This window comes from Heteronotia binoei, chromosome 11, assembly GCF_032191835.1.
Source record: "Heteronotia binoei isolate CCM8104 ecotype False Entrance Well chromosome 11, APGP_CSIRO_Hbin_v1, whole genome shotgun sequence".
NCBI lineage: Eukaryota > Metazoa > Chordata > Lepidosauria > Squamata > Gekkonidae > Heteronotia > Heteronotia binoei.
In genome coordinates, this window is record NC_083233.1 from 20,466,820 (window position 1) to 20,489,516 (window position 22,697).

Consider the following 22,697-nt stretch of genomic DNA (forward strand, 5'->3'; position numbering starts at 1 on the left):
GGGGAACAACAGCCGTGTTTTTGTCCCCCCTACACACACCTTTTGTTTTTAGCTAGCATCTGGCTTTCTCATTTCCCTTGTAGCAGTATTCTGATACCACTGATGAGCGCTGAAAGAAATTGTTTCCCCATGTTCCGCTTAAATATCTTCTGGCATGCAGGGTAGTTTTATTGGAGGAATAAATAACAATTCACTAATGAGTACAACACTACTGTTTCCTTCTTCTTCTGCGAACTAGACATTCTCCCACCTCCACCGTTGTATTACATCTTTTGACCATCACCACCACTTGGGAAGAGGCAAACAACAATATCTCTTTCTGGCTGCAAAGCCCTGGAATCTCTTTGACCGGTTGTTTTGCTGCTTCACAGTAGTTTCTGGTGGTGCCAATGTCTGAAAAAACATGAACAAAGATGGAAAGTGACAAATCCGTACAAAACAAACTGGTGTGTGTTGTGTGAGACAAAGACCTTTTGCCAGTTCACATATTGAAATGAAAAGCTCTTCAAGGAGATTCTGTGAATCCAACTTATGCCACCCCCCCCTCCCCCGTACATGCAACCAATGTCAAATCTTTTTGTGTGCATCCTCAAGTGCAGGAACTGATCCCTAACCTGAGTTTTATGGTTGAGATCCAAACTATACCAGATTTGAGGAGAGGGGATCTGTAGTTGGATTTCCTGACTGTTTTCATCTTTGTCCTTTATTTTAGTTTTCATTGCAAGACAATTAGGAGTGATGGGTGTCGGAGCCTGTGTTAGTGTGAGAGAAAGACTATACAAAGAAGGAAAGGATGAAATGGGTCAATCCTCTTCTCCTGTCTTGACTACATTGATAAAAATTGGAGCCCTCAGCCTGCTGCTTTGAAGTAAAAGTGAAAACAGCAGGTGATCTGATTCTGGATCCCCCCCATATCTCCTGATTTTTTTGGCCGAGTGACACTTTGAATTGGATTTTTCACATTCAAGCCCACAATTCTCTGGCCACTACACTACTACACCATACAAGTCCTCTGATTTATTTTACTTCATTTATACCTCACCTTTCTCCTCAGTGGGGACCCAAAGCAGCTTACATCATTCTCCCCTTCTCCATTTTATAGTCCACTTTTCGCACTGGGAGTCAAGTCAAATTGAATGAGACAATAAAACTATTCAGTTAATAGACAAGCCAGTTACAACAGAAGATTACATGTGCATGATATAACAATGTTTGAATCCAACAGCAAAGATTCCTAGTAAAATAAGGCTATAGAGTCAATCAGCAAGTGGGTGACAATTATGATAACATTTGAGTCTAATGGCAAAGATTCCTAGTAAAACAACATAATGCACTGGGGCTGGTATGGGAAGAAAGAACACATTAATGGAGGTGACCTCCCAAGCTAATCCTTTACATTACTGCTCACAGCTTTGCTCCTCTACAACAGAGATCCTGAACCCCTGGGCCGTGAGTTGTATAATTATTTCATTATATATTACAATGTAGTGATAGTAATAAGAAAAAGACATTGGATTTATATCCTGCCCTCCACTCCAAATTTCAGAGTTTGAGAGCGGCTCACAATCTCCTTTACTTTCCTCCCCCACAACAGACACCCTGTGAGGTGGGTGGGGCTAAGAGAGCTCCCCCAGAAGCTGCCCTTTCAAGGACAACTCTGTGAGAAGCTATGGCTGACCCAAGGCCATTCCAGCAGCTGCAAGTGGAGGAGTGGGAAATCAAGCCCCGTTCTCCCAGATAAGAGTCCACACTTAACTACCACACCAAACATTTTAGAAATAAAGTGCACAATTGCATCATCCTGAAACAGTCCCCCCGCCCCGGTCCATGGAAAAATTGTCTTCCACAAAACTGGTCCCTGCTGCCAAAAAGGTTGGGGACTGCTGGTCTACAAGAATGCCCTCCTGAACAATTCTGTTTTGCGTATTTTGTGAAATGATAGAAGGGGGGGGAGGCTTTCTAAAAGCCTCAGGCAGACCATTCCACAAGGCGGCCACCAGAGAGAGCATGCATGGACATACTGTTGTTCATTTTAGTTGTTTGTGGCTTTGCATCTTCAAAAGGCTATGCTCCGATGTTGCAGTGAAAAACAGTTGGAGAAGCAGTCCTCTATGTATGCCATCAAGGGCTTTGTAAGCAGGGCTTTTTTTGAGCAGGAACGCAGTTCCGGCTGGCTTGGTGCTAGGGGGTGTGGCTTAATATACAAATGAGGTCCTACTGAGCTTTTTTCTACAGAAAGCCCTATGTAAAACAATGGTGATGTCAGGTGGTGTGGCCTAATATGCAAATGAGTTCCTGCTAGGCTTTTTGTACAAAGAAAGCCCTGTTTGTAAGTAATAGAACATTGAATTGAGTCTGGTACCTGATGGGTAACCAGTGCAACATTTGCAGAGTGGGAGCGAGATGCAGATTCTGCTTGGGACCTGATATTAGCTGGATCTCTGTATTCTGTACCAAATGGAGTTTCTGACTTGTCTTTAAGGGCAGACCCGTGTACAGTGCATTATGATAGTCGGGTCTTAAGGGCAACCATAGTAGGGATCCATGTGGCCAGGTCAGCCAAGTCAAGGTAGGAGGCCATCTTCCAAGCACAGTAGAGTTAGCAAAATGCCTTTTTTTTTTTTTGCGGCTGCATCAGCTTGCTTCTCCAGCAATGAAGCTGGACCGAGAATCACCCCTTGGTTTTTAACCAAGTCAGCAAGAGACAACTGGATCCATCAGAAGTCAGGAGCTCAGTATCCTTCAGAGGTCTCAGCCTTCCCCATTAACATTACTTCCTTCTTGTCAGGGTTGAGTCACAGCTTGTTTACCCTAAGCCATTCAACAACGTTGGTTCTGAGGCTTTACAGAGTCACTAGGTGCCTAGTGTTGCTAGGTCCCCCTTGGCCATCAGCAGGGGATGGAGGGGTAGAGTTGTCAGATCCAGGTTGGAAAACTCTTGGAAATTTGAGGGTGTAGCCTGGGGAGGAGAGGGAACTCAGTAGGATGCAATGCCATAGTGTCCACCCTCCAAAGGATCCATTTTCTCCAGGGGAACTGATCTCTGAAGTCTAAAGATGAGCCCTAATTCCAAAGGATTCTCAGGTGCCCTATTCTATAGCCTGCTCCATCTACTGGTTAGTGTTGGCCTTGTCTGTGCTACAATCAGCACTGAAGAAAACAAGTGCTGGGAGAATTACAGTGTGTGTGGCAGGGAAGTAGGCAGAAGGGACAGAACTTGGCTTCTTTCAATTTCCTTCGTTATCCAGGAAGAGATTTCTGCCTTGGTTGCGGCCCCATGGTGCAGAGTGGTAAAGCAGCAGTACTGCAGTACTGTGGTCTGAATTCTCTGCTCACGACCCGAGTTCGATTCTGGCGGAAGCTGGATTCAGGTAGCTGGCCCAAGGTTGACTCAGCCTTCCATCCTTCCAAGGTCAGTAAAATGAGTGCCCAGCTTGCTGGGGGGGGGGAGAGTGTAAAAGACTGGGGGAGGCAATGGCAAACCACCCCATAAAAAATCTGCCATGAAAACATTGTGAAAGCAACATCACCCCAGAGTCGGAAATGACTGGTGCTTGCACAGGGGACCTTTCCTTTCCTTACAGCCTTTATAAATGCTTTTATAAAGCATTTTGATTCTTAAAAGATGTCAGAATGTTCTTGGTAGGAAATGACCCCCTTTTTTCTATATTGCAGGTCATAAACAGAAATTTTAAAAACATAGTGTTCATGTTTAGATGTCTTTTTAAAAAGATGGTTCAGATTATGGTATCAAGAGTGACTTTTGAGCTGCAGGAAAAAAGGGTGTTTTGTGTAAGCTCTTGCCCTTTTGTTGTGAATAATCCTACTCTCTTTTTAAATGGCAGAGTGAAGATACACACACCTGGCTATGAAATATAAATATAAAACCATCATTAAAGAGCAGGAGCATTTCTGACAGATACTGTTGCGATCATAAGCTTTTCTCATCCTGGGGGAGGGGAGTTATGCTGTATTCCTTCCCCACATAGGGTCTCTTTTGCAAAGATGAAACAGCTGAGTTGATGGGGCTGATCAGGAACCTCCATCCTGGCTCCCACTTACAGTCTTCCTACGATTGTCCATGCCCACCAAGCCCACCCTACATATGGAGCACAAATGCAAAAAGCGAAGGCCTTGCAGGGTGTTTGTTGGCAACCTGTTCCCAGTCTGCTCATTGTATCATCTTCCTCATGGAGAGAGGATGTTGGGGACTGTTAATGCCTTTTGAGTGCTGATGCCCTTTTGGGAGGAAGAGAAGGAGGAGAGCCAGTTTGGTGTAGTGGTTAAGTGTGTGGACTCTTATCTAGGAGAACTGGGTTTGATCCCCCACTCCTCCACTTGCACCTGCTGGAATGGCCTTGGGTCAGCCATAGCTCTGGCAGAGGTTGTCCTTGAAAGGGCAGCTGCTGTGAGAGTCCTCTCAGCCCCACCCACCTCACAGGGTGTCTGTTGTGGGGGGAGAAGATATAGGAGATTGTGAGCTGCTCTGAGACTGTCTTTCAGACTTAGGAGATGGTGCTGCTGATATCTTGGGGAAATCCCACACAACTGGCCTGCCTACAAGGTTGTGTCATTTCAGTGTTTCCCCATCCAAGAGCCAGAGTTGTTAGAGGTTAAGAGTGCTGGACTAGTGGCTGGGAAACCTGTGTTTGAATCCCCACTCGCTGGGTGACCTTGGGCCAGTCATGCTTTCTCTGCCTCACCTACCTCACAGAGTTCTTGTGAGGATTAAACGGAGGAGAGGAGAACAATGTAAGCCACGTTGGGTCCCCACTGCAGAGAAAAGCTGGGTATAAATGATGTATCTAGATAAAATAAAAGCCAGTTGCAGAAAAAAGTGGTTCCCACAGACAGTAAAATTTAAAAGGCCTCAGAGAAATAATCAGATGTGGTCTGATCTATGAGGCCAGGTCAAGGTAGGGGTCACCTGGCTTCAAGTTGTTCTTCATTAGCGTTGCCAACTCTGGATTGAGAGATTCCTGGAGATTTGGGGGCTGGAGCCTAGAGAGGACAGAGGTATAATGCCATAGAGTCTGACCGCAAAACGGCCATTTTCTCCAGGGGAACTGGGTCATCTGAAAATAAAATGCAGTGCTGAGAGATCTCCAGGTTGGACCTGGAGGCTGGCAACCCTTTCTCCATCTAGTTCCCAACCAATGCAGATTTTATTATCTCCTCACCACCAGCAGCTGGTTCCCTTTCGCCCATTCTGTTTGTTTTGGCATACCTGCAAGTTCTACATCTTGTTAATACAACAGGTGAGAACGCAATGCTTGCCTCCTGACGGCCAAAATTGACAAAAGAGATCCGTTTTATCTAGCACTTGGGAATTGACTGGCAGAGAGAGGGAATGCATTGGCTGATTTGAATAGCAGCCACTCTAGAGGTGGTTTTGCTTTTTCAGTACCTGATAGTGATAATGGCCTTTCTTGATAAGAAGTTGGCATGCTCCCAAGGTGTCCAGAATGGGGTGAATTATGGACAGGCATGGTGGCTTTGCCTTATTAGCAAGGAAATTGAGAAAACAGGACTCTGAGAAGCAAGCAGAATGAGCTGATCAAGAGGCCAAATGTGGCTTGTGTCTGTATAGAAAACACAGTAAGGTCCTTTGTGTGTTGCTATCATGGGTGATTCTCCATTTGTTAGGGTTGCCAGCCTCCAGGTGGGGCCTGGAGATCTCCTGCTTTTACAACTGATCTTCAGCTTGCAGAGATCAGCTCCCCTGGAGAAAATGTCTGCTTTGAAGGGTGGAGCCTACGGCATTGTACCATGCTGAGGCCCCTCCCCTCCCCAAACCCTGTTTGGTGTAGTGGGTAAGTGTGCGGACTCTTATCTAGGAGAACTGGGTTTGATTCCCCACTCCTCCACTTGCACCTGCTAGAATGGCCTTGGGTCAGCGATAGCTCTGGCAGAGGTTGTCCTTGAAAGGGCAGCTGCTGTGAGAGCCCTCTCCAGCCCCACCCACCTCACAGGGTGTCTGTTGTGGGGGGAGAAAATATAGGAGATTGTGAGCTGCTCTGAGACTCTGAGATTCAGAGCGGAGGGTGGGATAGAAATCCAATATCATCATCATCAACAACAACCCTGCCCTCTCCCAGATACATCCCCAAAATCTCCAGGTATTTTCCAACCCAGACTTGGCATCCCTACTTTAAAGGAACTGCTGGTCTGTGAAGCTGAAGTTGAATGTGTGGGCGGATGGATTCATTTATTGAAGGGATTTCTATGCCATCTCATCCAAGTCCTGCTTGAGGTGGCTTACAATGAGTGCTAACGATATCAAAGCAACAAGCCATTAAATACCAACACGGGCATTATCTGCACAAAACTATCCATAAAGCAGACCAGAAGCATTAAAAGAAGGTGGAAAGATCTTTTTAAAAACCCTAATTAAAAGCCTGAGCTAAAAGATATGTTTTGTTCTTGCACTGAAGGTGGGCTTCAAGGGGGAAGGTGTTCCAAAGTTTAGCTGCTACCATAGTAAATGGCCTGTCTCTAGTTGCTACTTGCCTAACTTTTGAAGGGAAGGACACAGAGAGCAGGGCTTAGGCGACAGCTCTTAACAGGTGGGCAGGATAGTATGGGAGAACAAAGACTTCCATGTACCCTGATCAGATATGAATATGGGGATCACCTGATTTGTTGGGGCATTCTTTGTTACTCTGGGCTGCCTCTCCTCCTGGAATGGGATCAAGTGATTTCTAACTAGTTTTCTGCATACCTGGAAAAAATAACCCTTGGTTTACAATTCACACACATGGTAGAGGAGGCTGGGAGATGTCCTTCTTGGCTGCTTGAACATGAAGGAGTTAGGACAAAGTCTGTTGTCTACCACCTGGAGTTGTCTGGGATGGACGGGAGGATAGCTGGCAGAACAGATCATTTGGCTGACTGTGTGGCCAAATGGTGTGCAGAAGTATCACTACAAGGTAGTTAGCAGGAGGACCACGGATAACACCAGGGCAGGCAAGTTACTCGAACATCTGGAATCTTGGTGGAGGCCTTGATACCCAACTGTTGAGGAATAGATTCTTTAAAAAGGACCTTCTCTGTAGTCAGGAGTCCAGCATTGCTCTCACTCTCTGTGGTTTCCTGGCAGGTGTTTTGTTTGTTTTTTGGCTATATGAGGCTAGGTAGACTAAATTAATATAGCATCTTGCTGCTGATCTCTGGGTCCAATACTGCTTTGTTTTTTCTTGCCTACTCCTTCCTGAACTGGGCTGCACTACTGAGCCATATCAAAGCTCTGGTTTGGTCTTCTGAATGAGTATTTGGGTCTTTGCTGGGGGGCCAGACATGATCTCTCCCCGCCTTGAAGTCAGTGTCCAATTTTTCAGATGCTAACCATCATGGCATTGTTAAGATGGCAAGCACTGGACAGAGAGAAATGGTTTTGAACACTTGCAGTCATTTGGTTTACTGCTTCAAAACTGTACCAAACTTCTTGTTTCCTTTCAGAATTATGGATTGGAGACGGAGAACCTGCGAACGCTCTCTCACAAGTTGAACGCCTCGGCCAAAAACCTTCAGAACTTCATAACGGGTAGAAGGAGGAGTGGCCATTACGATGGCAGGGCCTCCCGAAGACTGCCAAATGATTTTCTTACCTCTGTTGTTGACCTGATTGGTGCTGCCAAGAACTTGCTTGCCTGGTTGGATAGGTAATTTAGTTTTTAACTTTTTTGAAATAATAAATTCCCCTCCCCCTACAACATTCAGTTGTTATAATATTCAATGGTTGTAAATTTGTCCTCGTGTGAGGTGACAATGAACAAGGTGTCATGTAGGAGTGGGTTTTAAACTTTGGAATACTTTTGCCTCTGTCAAATTTACTTTAAATTAGGATGGTGTCAAATATTCACTTGTTTCAGTTTTGCGTAGAAACTAGCAATATGAGTGGGAATGGGAAGCTAAGACCATGCAGACAGTATTCATCTTTGTCTTGTCTTCTTTGACACCATGCTGTTTCCTTCTCTGCCGCTTTTTCCTCTCTAATTGCCATGGCTTCCTCCATCATGGAGGTACCCTCACCCAAAGATGGAACACATTGAGAATGGAATGTTATCAGAAAGTCATGTGGCCGCCAGCAAATAAAAGCATAACAAATTAGATTTGTGCTTGGTAACCTGGCCAAATGAGGATAATTGAGTGAGGGCAGGTGAAGGGAATTACATTTTTTTTTTTGCAAGGATTGCTAAAAAAGGAAAGCTTTTTCTTTTTTTCTCGCAAAAAAAATGCTTCCCAGATTGGGGAAGTAATGTCAGTTCCTTCTATCCCGCCTGAGAAGAATTCAGATCTATCTGAAACAGACAGATCTGCATGTCACGGAAAGGTGACTCTGAGGGGTTGGTTTTATCTGTTCTTCAACAGGGTTGATAAGGAGTAATTGAGCACAGAAGCCAAATGATCATTTATCAATTTGGAAAAAACACTCCCCCTCCCCCCTTGGACAGGGCAGAGATAAATTTTAGGATGGGTCTTTCCTCCCTGGCTCTGCCTCTTACAACCTTAAAGAGTTTTGCAAGCTTAAAGAGCTTTACAAGTTTAAGTGCTGTTAGGCCTGTTCTGAAGATGAGTCTCCAAGGACTCTGGCATAGATCTTTGCCAGCCCTGCTGATTGAGATTCTGAATCCGACCTCGGCTGTTAAGTGGAGGGAATGCTGTTTTTGAATACGCTGCTGCACTTAAAAAAAAACACTTTATAAGTAAAGATAGCAAACCAGTCTATCGGAGCCAGGGGCTGTGGCTCAGTGGTAGACCACTACTTTGCATGGAGAAGAGCTCAGGCTCAGTCTTCTGTATTCCCTCCTGAAAGGATCAGGTAGTAGGCAATAGGAAAGTCCCAAGTCTGAGACACTGGAAGGCTTTTGTCACTCAGAGTAGATGAGACTGACCTTGATAGACCACCGGTCTGACTTGGGATAAGCTTTATATGTTCATGTGCCAGAAGTCAAATTGCCTTCTTCTCTGCTGTACTTTTGTTTACTGACAGTATTTCTAGCCTGCCTCTCAATGGTGTTCCCATAGCAGATCATAAATATTTCCTTAAAGTAAAACTGCTTAAAAATCCCTTGGGAACAGAAAGATGGGTATTGTTACGAATATTCTGCATCAGTTCGCTCCTTGCGTGGAAGTGTTCTTTTATTCTTTCTTGGGAACATTTCCAAAATACAGTTCCCTCCCCTGTAGTCTGAAATGGCTGTACAAAATGCATGCAGTTTAGTCTGGATCTGACTCTAGGAGATTTGAGTCCAAGAGCCCGATGGCTAGACAAGATGCTGAAAGATCAGTTCTTCCCAGGGTTTAAAAATGGAAGCTTTACTGAGGCTTTGTGCATGAGCAGCAGGGCCTTTTTTTGTAGCAGGAACTCCTTCGCATATTAGGCTACACTCCCCTGATGTAGCCAATCCTCCAAGAGCTTATAGTAGGCCCTGTAAGAAAAGCCCTGTAAGTTCTTGGAGGATTGACTACCTCGGGGGGGGGGGGGGGAGGGGGGAGGTGTAGCCTAATATGCAAAGGAATTCCTGCTACAAAAAAAAAGCCCTGATGAACAGGAATGAGGGCTTAGCACTTCCCTTCCTTGCAGTTTGCCAGTCAAAGTTTAACCCCTTAAACACACATACACTATTAACCTTGGAAAGAAAGAAAAAGGTAAGCAAATGACATGTGTTTGTCTTTCTTCACTCGCAGGCTTAACAGGAGAAGAGCAGGTAGAGAAGGGGTTAACCCCATTGTTCCTCCTTGCATAACCCTGATCCATACTAAGGACCTAGCTGCATGTTACAAAGCCCTCATGACCCTCACGTGTCTGCTGGAGGTCCTGTCGAGACAGGGGTCTCAAGTACTCCTTCCATGCTGTTTTCCTGACCCAAAATGGCCCTTAGGAACAGCTGTTTGCCCCATTAAGGAAACTTGCATGTGTTAATGGGCAACATACAGGGTTCTCTGATGGGGCAAATAGCAGCTCCTGACCATTTTAGGTCAGGATAATACCATGGGGGACAGTTGTAGGCCTAGGAAATACCTGGAGATTTGACGGGTGGAACCTGAGGAGGGCAGATAGGGTTGCCAGATTTGACTCAGGAAATATCAGGGGACTTTAGGGTGAAGCCAGGAGACATTGTGGATGGAGCCAGGAGCAAGGTTGTGACAAGCACGACTGAACTCTGAAGGGTGTTCTGGCCATCACATTTAAAGGGTCCATTCTCCTTTTAAATGCCTTCCCTTCATTGGAAATAATAGTGGATATGGGCACTTTCTTTTGGGGCTCATAGAATTGGACCCCTGATCCAAACTTTTTGAAACTTGGGAGGGGGGGGGGGTTGAGGAGAGGCACCAGATGCTACGCTGAAAATTTGGTGCCTCTAACTCAAAAAACAGCAGACCCAGATACCCATGGATTTATTTTCCATTATACCCTAAGGGAACCAGTCTCCATAAGGTATAATGAAGTGCCCAGAGGACATTCAGCATCTCCCCCTACTTTCTGATAACCCTGGAGCATGGGGAGGATCTCTAAGCCAACAGATCCCATGCCCCCAACGGAGGATTGGCAACCCTAAGGGCAGGTTTGGAGGAGAGGGAGGGACTTCATTGCCATAGAGTCTGTCTTCCAAAGTGATCATTTTCTCCAGATGAATTGATCTCTATTGTCTGGATATCAGTTGTAATCCCAGGAGATCTCCAGCCACCACCTGGATATTAGACAATATATTAATGGAATAACCACTGTGCAGAGAGGCTTGTCTGATCCTATTAAAAATACCATGTGCAAAACTATTTATATAAAAACAATCACTCATTTATTACAAAGTAACCTCAATAACCAACAATCAAAGTGTATGTCACCCAATAATTATACTTCAACCAACTACATTCCATATAACAGTTTTTCAAAACTTTGTGCCAATAATACAACCATTCAATTTGGCAAAGAAATGCAAGAAACTCACAACAATGTTATTAACACTTAATATCAGTCGACCAATATTATTACAAACAAATCATACAGGGTTTGTAGCCACTTCAAAAGACTTCTGAATCCAGTGTTCAGTGCTGTAGTTACAACTCAGTAAACCTGGCTCCACTAAATACCGTAGTTCTACAATTGGAAATCCAGCAAACTCTGCTACTCCCTGATGGAAAGAGGCGCCAAAAGTTCCTCATTTTGACTGTAGCCTTTATCAAAGTCAAGGATCTCTTCAGATGTCATTAACAATTTACAGCAGCACACAAAGCTGGCGTGAAGACTAATGAAAGTTCAAAGTGTGTATCATGCCATTAACATTTTCACATTGGGTGGCAGTTCTTCAGTATTCAAACTGTGGCAAGAGAATACGCTTGCTGGATATTGGAAATCCTATGTAGGTCTTCTATCCTCATCCATACTGGTCCTGATCCAAATTAAGCTAATGCATAGTTGGGAATTAAGTTTTGCGCATAGAACTCCCAGATCATATCTGTCACTAAGACCCCTAAGCAGGGCTTTTTTTTTGTAGCAGGCATTCCTTTGCATCTTAAGCCACACACCCCGGATGTAGCCAGTCCTCCTGGAGCTTGCAGTAGGCCCTGTACTAAGGGCCCTGTAAGCTCTTGGAGGATTGGGTACATCAAGGGTGTGTGGCCTAATATGCAAAGGAGTTCCTGCCCCAGTGGACATAAGGACTTTTAAAATGTGTGATTAGGCCCTTCATTCTCCACAAGGCTGCTGTTCCCATTTTAAAAATGCTCAGAAGATTTGTTTTCCTGTCTTCCTTAATTGTACCTAAATAAGGTCCTAAAACCTATTTAGACCCCTCTTCCAACTCCTGCCTAGAGCTTTGTGCTTTGTACCAGTGCAGCTATTAAGTCGCGTGAATGAAGGTCAATGAAGCCAATTGACTGAATTTTGTAGGGGGGGGGGGGAACCGTTTGTCTTTCTTTGGGGCTATGAACAGCTGAACATCAACACTACATAAAGTTTAGAAGAAATGATATGTGTGCCTTCATTGATCATAGTCTGCTTTTGGGAGATATGAATAGTGCAGATTCATTGCAGTGTGTTAGTCTGCTTTGCCGGTGTTGTGAATGAGAATGCCCATAACTTTTTAAATTCCTTCTTGATAGGTCTCCATTTGTCAGTGTGACAGAATACTCTCTGCTGAAAAATAACATTGTTCAACTGTGCCTGGAACTAACAACCATAGTGCAACAGGTAAGAGTTAATCTTACATTAAGTTATTCCTAAAAAAAAATGTTTCTCCCATAAGGGAGAAGCACATTGATTTCCTCCTTGCTGTCAGACCCGGATCTTGTCAGAGAGCTACAGGGAAAAGTCATCTGCCTTGTTAGCAAGAACAAACATCCAAGTTCTTTAGCATGCAAGCCTGACTTGACCCCAAAGCTTCCAGTGAGGAAGAGTCACCTGGTCCAATTTGGCCAGTTGATCCAAGAATGCTTCTTGGGATAGGTGGCTGGTCTCTGCCGCTGAATTCTCCCCTTTGGCCAGAGTTCAATGATTATTCTCAGAATGAATCCTCCCAGGTCACTAACTAAAGAGGCACTGTGAACATGAGTCTGAACACTTCCATCCTATCCAAATCTCCATATTTCCTGGGACTCCTAGCTTCCAAGTCTCTGGCATCCTACATGATGGCAAGCTGTTGTAAAAGCGTCTCTCTTGCTAGATCAGATGAGGGACATCTAAGTACAGCTTCCTGTTTCTAACTATGCCATGCATGGGTATCTTGGGAACTTCACAATCAGGATATGATGATAGTGGTAGTTTCCATGGGGGGAGAGGTTTACCACAATGTCTTATACTTGGAGGTCTACTGGTTCTGTAGACAAAAGTTTATTGGGCTGTGAATATTAGCAGTCATGAATACACCCTGGGCTTTTTTTTTGTAGAAAAAGCCCAGCAGGAACTCATTAGCTTATTAGGCCATAATGATGGGGACTGGGACCCTTAGCCCCCACCCCCACTTCCCTGATGTCACCAGAGGTGCAAACACTGTGCAGTGCTAATTTCCAAGAGACAACTGAAACAAAACCAGCTACCCACAACAACATAGGTCCAGGCCTATGACAAATTTCACCTGGCAGACTTTCCCCACATATTTCTCAAGGGTAAATCTGGATGTACCACCCAGCAGGCAGCTGCAACCAAATGTGGTCATTGAACAGTGCATTGGAATGCAGCATGCATGCATTAGCAAATGTGTCTTTCTCATGCTCCAGAAGACCCTTAAAACATTTGAGTGCTACATCTACATTGTATTTATGCCTATAAAACACAAAAGGGATCAATAGAATCATAGAATTGGAAGGGGCCTCCAGGGTCATCTAATCTAACTCCCTCCACAATGCAGGAAATTTGCAAGCCAAGTGAGATCTAGATAGGCCCACAAGAAGAGCCTTGTGGGGTCAGACCAATGGTCCATCTGAGTCCAGAGTCTGATCTTCCACAGTTGACAGCCCAAAGGCCTATATGCAATGTAGCCAAAGATCTACTCCACTGTTGCCCCTGGCAAATGGTTCTTGGATCCACACTGCTCCTGATCATAGAGGTTCCAATTAGTCACCATGGCTAAGAGCTCCTGAGGGACTCCTCCTCCATGAACGTGTCCAATCCAGTTCAATTGTGAATTAAGAAAATTCTGTGAATCTACTTGCCAGTCTTAAGGGGTGACCTCAACGTATTATACCACTTCAAGATGTAATGGTTAGAGAGTAAGACTGAGACTTGGGAGACCCAGGTTTGAATCCCCTACTCTGCCATGGAAGGTTACTTGGTGACCTTCGTCCAGTCACAGCCTGACCCACCCTGCAGGGCTGTTGTGCGGATAAAATAGAATATAAGGTAGTTGTTCTGGATCCCTGTTGGGGATAAAAGGTGGGGTATATCTCAACACCCTGAAGCCCTCTAACTGAAGATGATGGGGACTGGGACCCTTAGCCACCACCCCCACTCCTACAATCATTGCAAAACTTTCCCAGCTGATCCTTCCAATCATAGCATTCTGCTTTTGCACCAGCCTAACCTAGACAATGAGATCCACCATGCAAAAGCCTCTGGTCGTATTACAGCTGGGGGTCTCCTTCCACACAAACTGGAAGGAATACAGGTAACTCCCCAATACCTTCCCCCACTCCTCCACTTGCACTTGAGTGGCAGCAGCTCCTCCTGCTGCTGGCTGGAAACTTATGAAGCAGCAGCAGTGGAGCTGCTTCTGGAGGAAGGGTGCCCTTGGGGGCTCAGCTTGGTCTGCTGGTCTGAAGGGAAAGCATGTTGGCACAATGGCAAGGAGAAGGGGCAAAAAAACTGAGAGAGTTGCCCGTTTGGTTTTCCTTAGCCCGGCTGCAGGTGATTCATGGTCGCCTGTTGGTGTGCTCCACACTGCATGTCCATCTCCTCAGCCACCAGCCTCAGTTACAAGTGCATGGTAAATAGTGAAGAGCTGCCAGTTTCCCTCTCCTGGCTAGAGCTGGGCTACTGCTGCTGCCACCACCACTGAAAGTTGCTGCTCTTCCGTTGGAGCCGGCCAAGCCAGCAGGAATGGCATTCTAGTGCATTCCGGCTCAAAACAATCCTTGAATACACATATCCTCTAGGAACATTCTTAATCCAGTTTTATAAGAGATGATGGTCAACCCAGGCAAGTAACTGGAAGTTGCATGCACAAAGCCCCCAAATATTTTTAACTGTTCAGTGGCAGCCATGAAGGGTCTCCATTCAGATCTGGAGTGGGGAGGTGGCATAGGAGAGGTATTAACCCCTTCCACCCCAATCTACTGTCCCTTGGAGTTGCTATTTTGGAACACACACAGGCATGTGGATAAGCTGTATGTTTTCAGTGAAAGGGCAAATAGCTATGGAGAGCCATTTCTGGTTGGGAACCATGCATAAGGTGGGGAGAGTGAAAAATCTCTCCCTTGCAACACACCCCACCTGAAATGATCCCTCGCCCACACTAGCTGCTATTAAGCAATTAAAAACAATGCTAAATAACTCTTCTTGGAACTTCCAGTTTTGGGTTGTGGTTTTGACCCTAAGCTAGCTGCCTTCATCTCATTTTGGAATAATGAATTCCACAGGTTTATTAGCTGCAGTGAGAAGGAGTTTTTCCTCTTGTCCGCCCCGAGTGTACCAATAATTAATTTCATTGGGTGCCCCAAGTTGTAACATAATGAAAGGGAGGGGGGCATGTCCTCCATGTCTGCTCTTTGTACCCCCTGATCATTTTTATAAACTTTGAAATGTAATTCTGTCTAAATGTAAACCTTAAGTAAATATTTCTCTTGCTTAATTGAGCATCCGGCTACCTGAATATCTTGCTACCTGAATATCTCCCGAAGCATTCAGAGACTGCCTTCATCTGTACATCTAGATACAAAGCTCCACCTCGCTGAACCCTAATTTAAATGAAGTGAATGTAGAAAGAAATCTACTTTTTTTTTTCTGTTACACAATATGAATCCCAATCAATCTCAGTATGAAGGCTTCGTAAATCAAATAGAAACTGTCAGAATCTTCTGCCTTGGCATGGCCTATTCTTTAAAATTAATTCATTCCGCTCTACAAAACAGAGGAAACATTCAGGGCCACTCCTTAACTGGAGTCCTTTATTCTTTGACCTGAAATAATTAGGTTTGCTGCAAAGGAAGCTCCACTGGCATTGCTGACGCATAAATTGAAGGAATAATGTCCATGGCTCAGAAGTCGAGCTGGGAGCCCAGCTGGGATGGGTATTTCTCTTCTCGGTGTTTTGAGAGTTAAATGGAAATTGGGTATAATAAAATGGCTATTCCATTTGAAGTATTTTAAAACTAGGGAAGGGGGGAGTGCCTCAGGGGTCTTGCCAGGGAAGCTGTTTGAGTGCTTCAGTGTGTGAGTGTGTGCCTGCTCTGTTGAAATCAAGAGGGAACTTCAAAGGAGTGCTTGACCATGAAATGTAGAGTGGAACTCTTCCATATCCCTGGGACCTTTACTTGATAAGCCTTTGCATTGCTCGTGATTACATTTTCCTTAGCCTTTCTCCCTCAAAAATTGATGAGATTCACATTTGCATGACAGGAAGCTCTCAGAATAAATCATTCACATGTGTATGTGTGCCCATGCGCACACAAACACACCAAAGCTGCTTTTTGTGGAGTCAGTCCATTGGGCCAGGGATAAACATAGGGGTAGGCCCAGACTGTGGCTGCAAGGAGTTCCGCTGGTGAAGTATGATTTTCCTACCACTCTCCATCCATGATTGTCTGAAATGCCTCCTGAAATCCTGGTGAGGAGGGGAGAGGATGCCCCCCAAACTCAACAGCATAGGGTTTATTTCAGGCCCCAGGAAGGTGGGAAATCATTCTTCCCAGGTGGAAGTCCTTGCAGAGACGCAAGTCCTGTCACGTGGAAAAGTTAGTTGTTGTGTCTGGGTTTCTGTGCTTTTGGTGTTCTTACAGAGGCTCAGTGAGCTGTAGGGCTGAGCTTTGGACTTGCAATAACAATGGGAGCAGGACCTTAGTTACTGTTTTCCCTGGACCAATCAGGATTTCCTCTGCAGGCTCAAATGGACCTATAGCGCGCCAGCGTGGGAATCCAAGGTGTGTATATTTGGCCTCATTGGCCCATTCAGACAGTTCTAGTCCTTAACTGATATGCTGCAATCGCAATAAATGGAGCTGATCACTATGCAATGTGCCTCCTCGTGTATCCACCCCAGTATTTAACATTAGTAATTGTTTTCCCCAAGCATTTTGCCAGTTTTGTGTTGCTGTTGGGGTTTTTTTGCTTCAGTTTTACGGTGGTTCACCCTATCCAGTTCTGTGGTTGTTTTTCCTATCCCTAGTCCTAATGATCATTTTGGCCCTTTTGATAGCACTCCTTCATGAGTACATATGAGTTGCCTGCTCCTGATGATTGGTTGTTGGAGGCTCTCTATTCTCCACAGATTGGCTTTTGACTTGTTTTATAATGAGGACCTAACTTTTTTCAAATGTTCCTTCATCTGTTGGGTTAGATAGATTTCATGTGATTCTCTAATAGCTTTGGTGTTTGTTTAATGTTTTACTTGGAGGTAGCCTAGAGACCACTGGGCTGGGGGAGTGGGACATAAACAATTTGAACTACTGGATTAGAAAACAGAGTGGAGCCTAGTCAATAACAAGTCTTTGTGTCCCTAATGTAGGCATAAGATGTCATCTTATGAACAGACCTGTCGGTAGGGCTTGGCTTAGCAGTAGATCACTCATTTGACATTCAGAAGACTCCAGGTTCAACCCCCAATTATCTCATCTTAAAGAATCTCCAGTGTTGGAAAGAATCTTTCTCTGTTTGTGGCCATCCTTAGAAGATCGTTCTGAGCTAAAGGAACTGGTGCTCTGACAGTTGTTTATGCATTTCTTTAATTGCTTTTTATTCTGCTCCTCCTCCAAGGAGTTCCGGGTGTTGTGCATATTTCTCCCCTCCTCCATCTTCTCTTCATAACAACCCTGTGAGATACATTAGGCTGACAGAGGAGGCCAGTGTTGCCTGGCAAGCTGCCATGTCTGAATGCACACATAGGTGTCCCAGCTCTTAGCCTGACATTCTAAACCGTGCACCACACCAGCGACAACAACGTCATTGGTTCAATGCTGCTCGACAGCAGTTCAACCAAAATTAACCAGCCTATTAATCTGTACATCAATAAAATAATAGAACAGGGAAAAAACTCAAATATTTTATAATGCTAAGGCTATAATTATGTTTTAGGGCAGATATTGAGGCTGCCCAAGAAGTAGGTCATTAAAAAAAAAAAACGATTACCCAAGTTGAAGCATATCTCCCAGATGACTGCTAATTTCTCAGATGCTGCTAGAGATTCCAACAGAAGCTGCAGAAGGCTTTGTATTAAGCTTGTCATTACACTTATTAATGTATCACATATTTTCTCTTAAATGTTGCTTTTCCCAAGGGAAAAAAAAAACCCACTCTCATTCAAGTTGGTACATCCCCAAAGAGCCAAGTTCAACGGCAGAGTCAGATTGCCTTCTAGTCGCTCTGCAATTATGTCTGATCTCTTCCGTTTGTAAGAAATATTCTGACATTTCAGCCTAAAGAAGTTTTTTAAAAAAACCTAAAGAGCAAGCTTAAGGGAAAATCTTGCGGAATGGTTAGGCTTCAAGCAGATCACTTGGCAGGTAGAATGCTTTATGCTCAGGGTGCAGAGCCAGATTTTTTTCTCCATATCCATGTTCCCTGCAAAGGCCTTTGATTTGGGGGGGGGGGGAGGATATCACATTCAGTAAATGCCTGATAATAGGAAGAAGAGAGTCAGCAGCTAAAAAAATTGCTTCTTTTTTTGCACATCTTAAGAAAAAAATGGAAAGAGCCAATGTTGTGTAGCGGTTAGAGTGTTAAATTTTGATCAAAGAGGCCTCCTGTTCAAATTCCCGTGAAGACATGTCACCTACAGGAGCTCAATTCAGACCCCATAAACAAAACTGAGTTTTCTTCTGGGAATCGCCGTCCTTCTTTTGCATGGCATGCCAATATTGGGAAGGCAGAAGTTTTTCTCTGCAGTTAGTTAAGAATTCCAAATGGGGCCACCCTTAAAGAACGGTTTCTGTCTTTCCCAGTGATTGAAATTCTTCACCAAGATTAAATGAGACCTCTGTGTTTAGAGCCAGCGCATCTTTGAATGTGAACTTGCCATGGGGGCAGCAGCTAGGGTGGGTTTTAAGGAAAGAGTCAGTCTGGTGTAATGGTTAGAGGGTCTGGCTAAGCTCTTGGAGTTTGAATCTTAATTTTTATTTATTTTTATTTATTGAAACAACTTTCTGCCTGGAAGACACCCTATAAAAACAATTAAAATCAAACAAAAACGTATAATTGAAACAATTAAAGCCAATGCTAAAATGCAAATACCATCAGTCGATTTGCACTCGTAGAATTCCACTCTTTACCATGTGGGCAGTATTCCAGTCAGTCATAAGTCAGTGATTTGCCATTTACAGGCAGCCTTCTGTTGTAACTGAGCTTTTGGATATTGGAGCCCCACTTCAATATATATTTAAATGCTTTAAAAATCCAGCAACAAATAAAGATCCATAGATCCAGAGGAAGTTCAGATATACAAAAAATGTATATAAAGTACTGTCAAGTTTCAGCTGACTTATGGTGACCCTGGCATGGGGCTTTCAAGGCAAGTGAGAAGCAGAAATTTTTCCTTTGCCTTCCTCTGCAGAGTCTTCCTTGGAGGTCTCACTTCCAGGTACCCTGCTTAGCTTCAGGCTATACCATGACATCTTCCCACAATAGGGATATACAGATATGATCTGTTTAATTCTCTTTTTTCTCTCAGCTATTTTCATTGCTGAGGTTACTCCCTCTAAGCTGTGGAGTCTTGAGAGCAAGGATTCTACTTTGTAAACTACTGGCATTAAAGCAGTGAGCTACTGCATAAATTCATTAACTCTAGCCTGGGACTATCCTTCCTAAGCTAAGACAAAAATCTGTGAGCCAAAGGCTAAAAAACTGTGGGCCAGCTCACATTAACTCAGTTTAGAGGGAATACTGGTTCTGATATAGTTGTTTCTTTTAATTTCTACATTATACAGCATTTATATGTAATTGCCTCAATGCCAGATCAATTTTAACAGTCATAGTTCCATCTAATGTGGTTAGTACAATCCGTTGGTGAAAAGGCACTGCAGTTTTGTCCCTGAGCATAAAGAACTCATATTAGAAACTGGCATTTTCTAGTGCACTCAAGAAATGTGGTAACTTCTCCAACTGGGCGGTTCAAAACTGTCACTCCTTTATTCATACCTTAAGGATACTCCATCAGCTATTGTATGATCCCCCCCCACCTCCTGGATTTCTCTGACTTGGTCTAGCCCCAGTTTAAATCAAAGCAGTGACAGCCAGTTTGGTGTAGTGGTTAAGAGTGGCAGACTAACCTAGAGAACCAGGTTTGATTCCCTACTTCTCCACATGCAGCCAGCTAGTGACTGACCTTGGGCCAATCTCAGTTCTCTCAGAGCTGTTCTCAGAGAAGCTCTCTCAGCCCCACCTAACTCACAGGATGTCTGTTGTGGGGAGAGGAAGGGAGGGAGATTGTAAGCTGCTCTAAGACTCTGAGTGAAGGGCGGGGTATAGATCCAACTCTTCTTCTGACATGCATGGCACTCACTTTGTCGGTACTGCAAATAGAAGGCTGTCACAGCAAGCTTTTAAAAAATTGTTTGTTTTTTTCCCTATCCTAATTAATCCCAAGGGAACAGGGTGTTTTATGGAAATGACATATGCAACAGATGAGTCAATGCTCTTCAAAGATTTTCCAATCAACATGCAATTAAAAAATAAACAGACGCTGGAAGTTAAGTGTATATGTGGAGATCAGGGGACATGGCATGATGTGCACAGCAACAAAATGGCAGCTGCAGGAGGTGGAGCCAACCACAAAACGATTGCCGCAGTTTGAATTCAGGAACACGGTGCAGATCTTTGTGTTGTGGTGGCAGCAGCAACCAAAGCAACATTTCAAAAGATGTGCACTTCCAATCAAACCTCCAACAGTCAATCAGGAGCCTTGCTGGGCAGAAGCCCTATCTGGCGACACCCACTTCTGAAAAACACTTGGTGGGTGCCAGAAATGATGTTGGGGACCCCTGGTGTAGCTATAGATAGAAGGTTAATCTCAGGGCTCTTTTTCTAGGAGGAGCTCCTCTGCATATTAGGCCACACACCCCCTGATGTAGCCAGTCTTCCTGAAGTTTACAGTAGGCCCTGTACTAAAAGCTCTGTAAGCTCTTGGAGGATTGGCTACATCAGGGGGGCATGGCCTAATATCTGTTTCAGGTGTTCTAGCACCAGGTATAATCACACTTTCCAGTGTTTTACCAAGGTGAACACAGGGACACACATATTTGCACTGCCCTGATCCTCACACTAGCGGTCAGTGCCTGAGAACAACACCCACATGATGATCATTACACATTTGCAGAAGACTCTTCTCATAAGAATATAGGATGAGCTCTGCTGGATCTTGTTTCATACAGCAGCCAACCTGAAGGGCTAAGGCACAGTGGCCAAAACTTTCCTCTGATGTCACTTCCTAGAACTGGTATCCAGAGCTTTACTGCCTCTGGACATGGAGGCTCCCTTTAGTCACCGTGGCTAGTAGCTATTGATGACCGTCTCCCCCTTACACTCCTCTGTAAATCTGCCTAATCTCCTGATGAGTAGCTTTACTCCACAGTGAAAACAGCCCTCTGACTGAAGAAAATTTATTTATTCCAGGCATCAAGTGAAAATCTTACATACAAAGCTAAAGATCTCTCAGGTTGTCTCTTAAGATTTGTATTTAAAATTAATCTAATCACTCTTGAAAAGCTTAAATATAAAAAAATCAGAATTATAAGAAAAAAACCCTTGCATTTCAATAAAATTAGAAACAGAAAAGATTACATACCATCTCTTATCTATCTTAAAAAAATTTTTTAAAGTATAATTCCTAAGATTATCATCAAGCCCTCTCAGAAAGATTAGATAGCCTTTTGCAACCCACATTGGAGAGATTCAGGGGTGTTTTGGGTGTGGCCCAGTTGTGTGAAACTCACCTGACTATATCAAAATAGGGTTCCCATTCCCCAGGCAGGGTCAGGGGATCCCTTGATTTCGGAGGCTTCTGCCCACCACTGGCCTACTGGCCAGTAGGGGAAACCCTGCCCCCAAACAGCAGCATCGCATGGTGATGTCCCTGACACAGTGATGTCACTGGAAGTGACAATATTACATCAGGGGCATCACATGGCAACACTTTGGTTTTTGGGCAAGACTTTATGGTTTGATGGCAGTTTTACCCTCAAACTAGAGCGTCACTACAAAACATCCTCAATGTGATGATGTCATTTCTGCATGATGCCATTGTGCCAGGGATGTCACCAGCATTGCTGTTTGGGGGCGGAGCCTTGCCCCACTCCCAGAAAGCTCCCTTCCACCCCCGATGGCACGTCAACAAGACCTGACAACTGTATAGCAAAACCGTTTAATTTGCTTACTCTGAAAGTAATATGTAAGCACCTCTGAGCTCAGAATGAATTTCCCAAAGAAAGAATTGTTCCTAGCCTGTGATCTGTTCTTAGATTTAGTTCTGGCCACGCAGCCACATGTTCATCACATGAAAAAAATACATGCGTATTATATTTATGCATGGCTATTATTTTTGCTTGCACTTGGCAGGGGGCTTAACTTTGTAGTTTCTCTTTTTCTTGTCCTTGCAGCCATTAATTCATAGTTACCTTTCTCAAGGATGTAATGGTGAGAACACTGCTGAAATAATAAATATTGAGACAGTAAAAGCCAAACACATGTCTGCAGAAATTGTCAAGCCTGCATCGTTCAATTAACAGCCAGGGTCTGTGACACCCCTTTTAAAGCCATCTGTGTTTATGGTCATCACTACATCCACTGGCAGCAAATTCCTAATTTAATTACTTGCTGACTGCTGGACCTTGTATTCATTTACCTTGCAATAGGTTAGCCTGTCCTAGCATGACTTATAAAGCTAGGAAAATTGTGTGTATTGCCAACTTGTGGCAATCCCAGCACTGGACTTTCATGGTAAGTGAGAAGCAGAGGTGGTTTGCCATTGCCTTCTTATGCAAAGTCTTCCTTGGGGGTGATATGATCACCATTTTCAAGTACTTGAAGGGCTGTCATATAGAGGATGGTGTGGAAT

The 22,697-nt window shown here is 44.2% G+C and overlaps 1 protein-coding gene across 1 annotated transcript in view; it reads left to right on the forward strand.

The window, feature by feature from the left end:
* The window catches only part of LOC132579512 (connector enhancer of kinase suppressor of ras 2-like), a 575,915-nt gene that overhangs the window by 227,008 nt on the left and 326,210 nt on the right, over positions 1–22,697 (forward strand). Inside the window, exons 3-4 of the mRNA XM_060249934.1 lie at positions 7,459–7,661; positions 12,106–12,193. Coding sequence (XP_060105917.1) covers positions 7,459–7,661; positions 12,106–12,193 — 291 coding nt within the window. The remainder of the gene's footprint in view (positions 1–7,458; positions 7,662–12,105; positions 12,194–22,697) is intronic.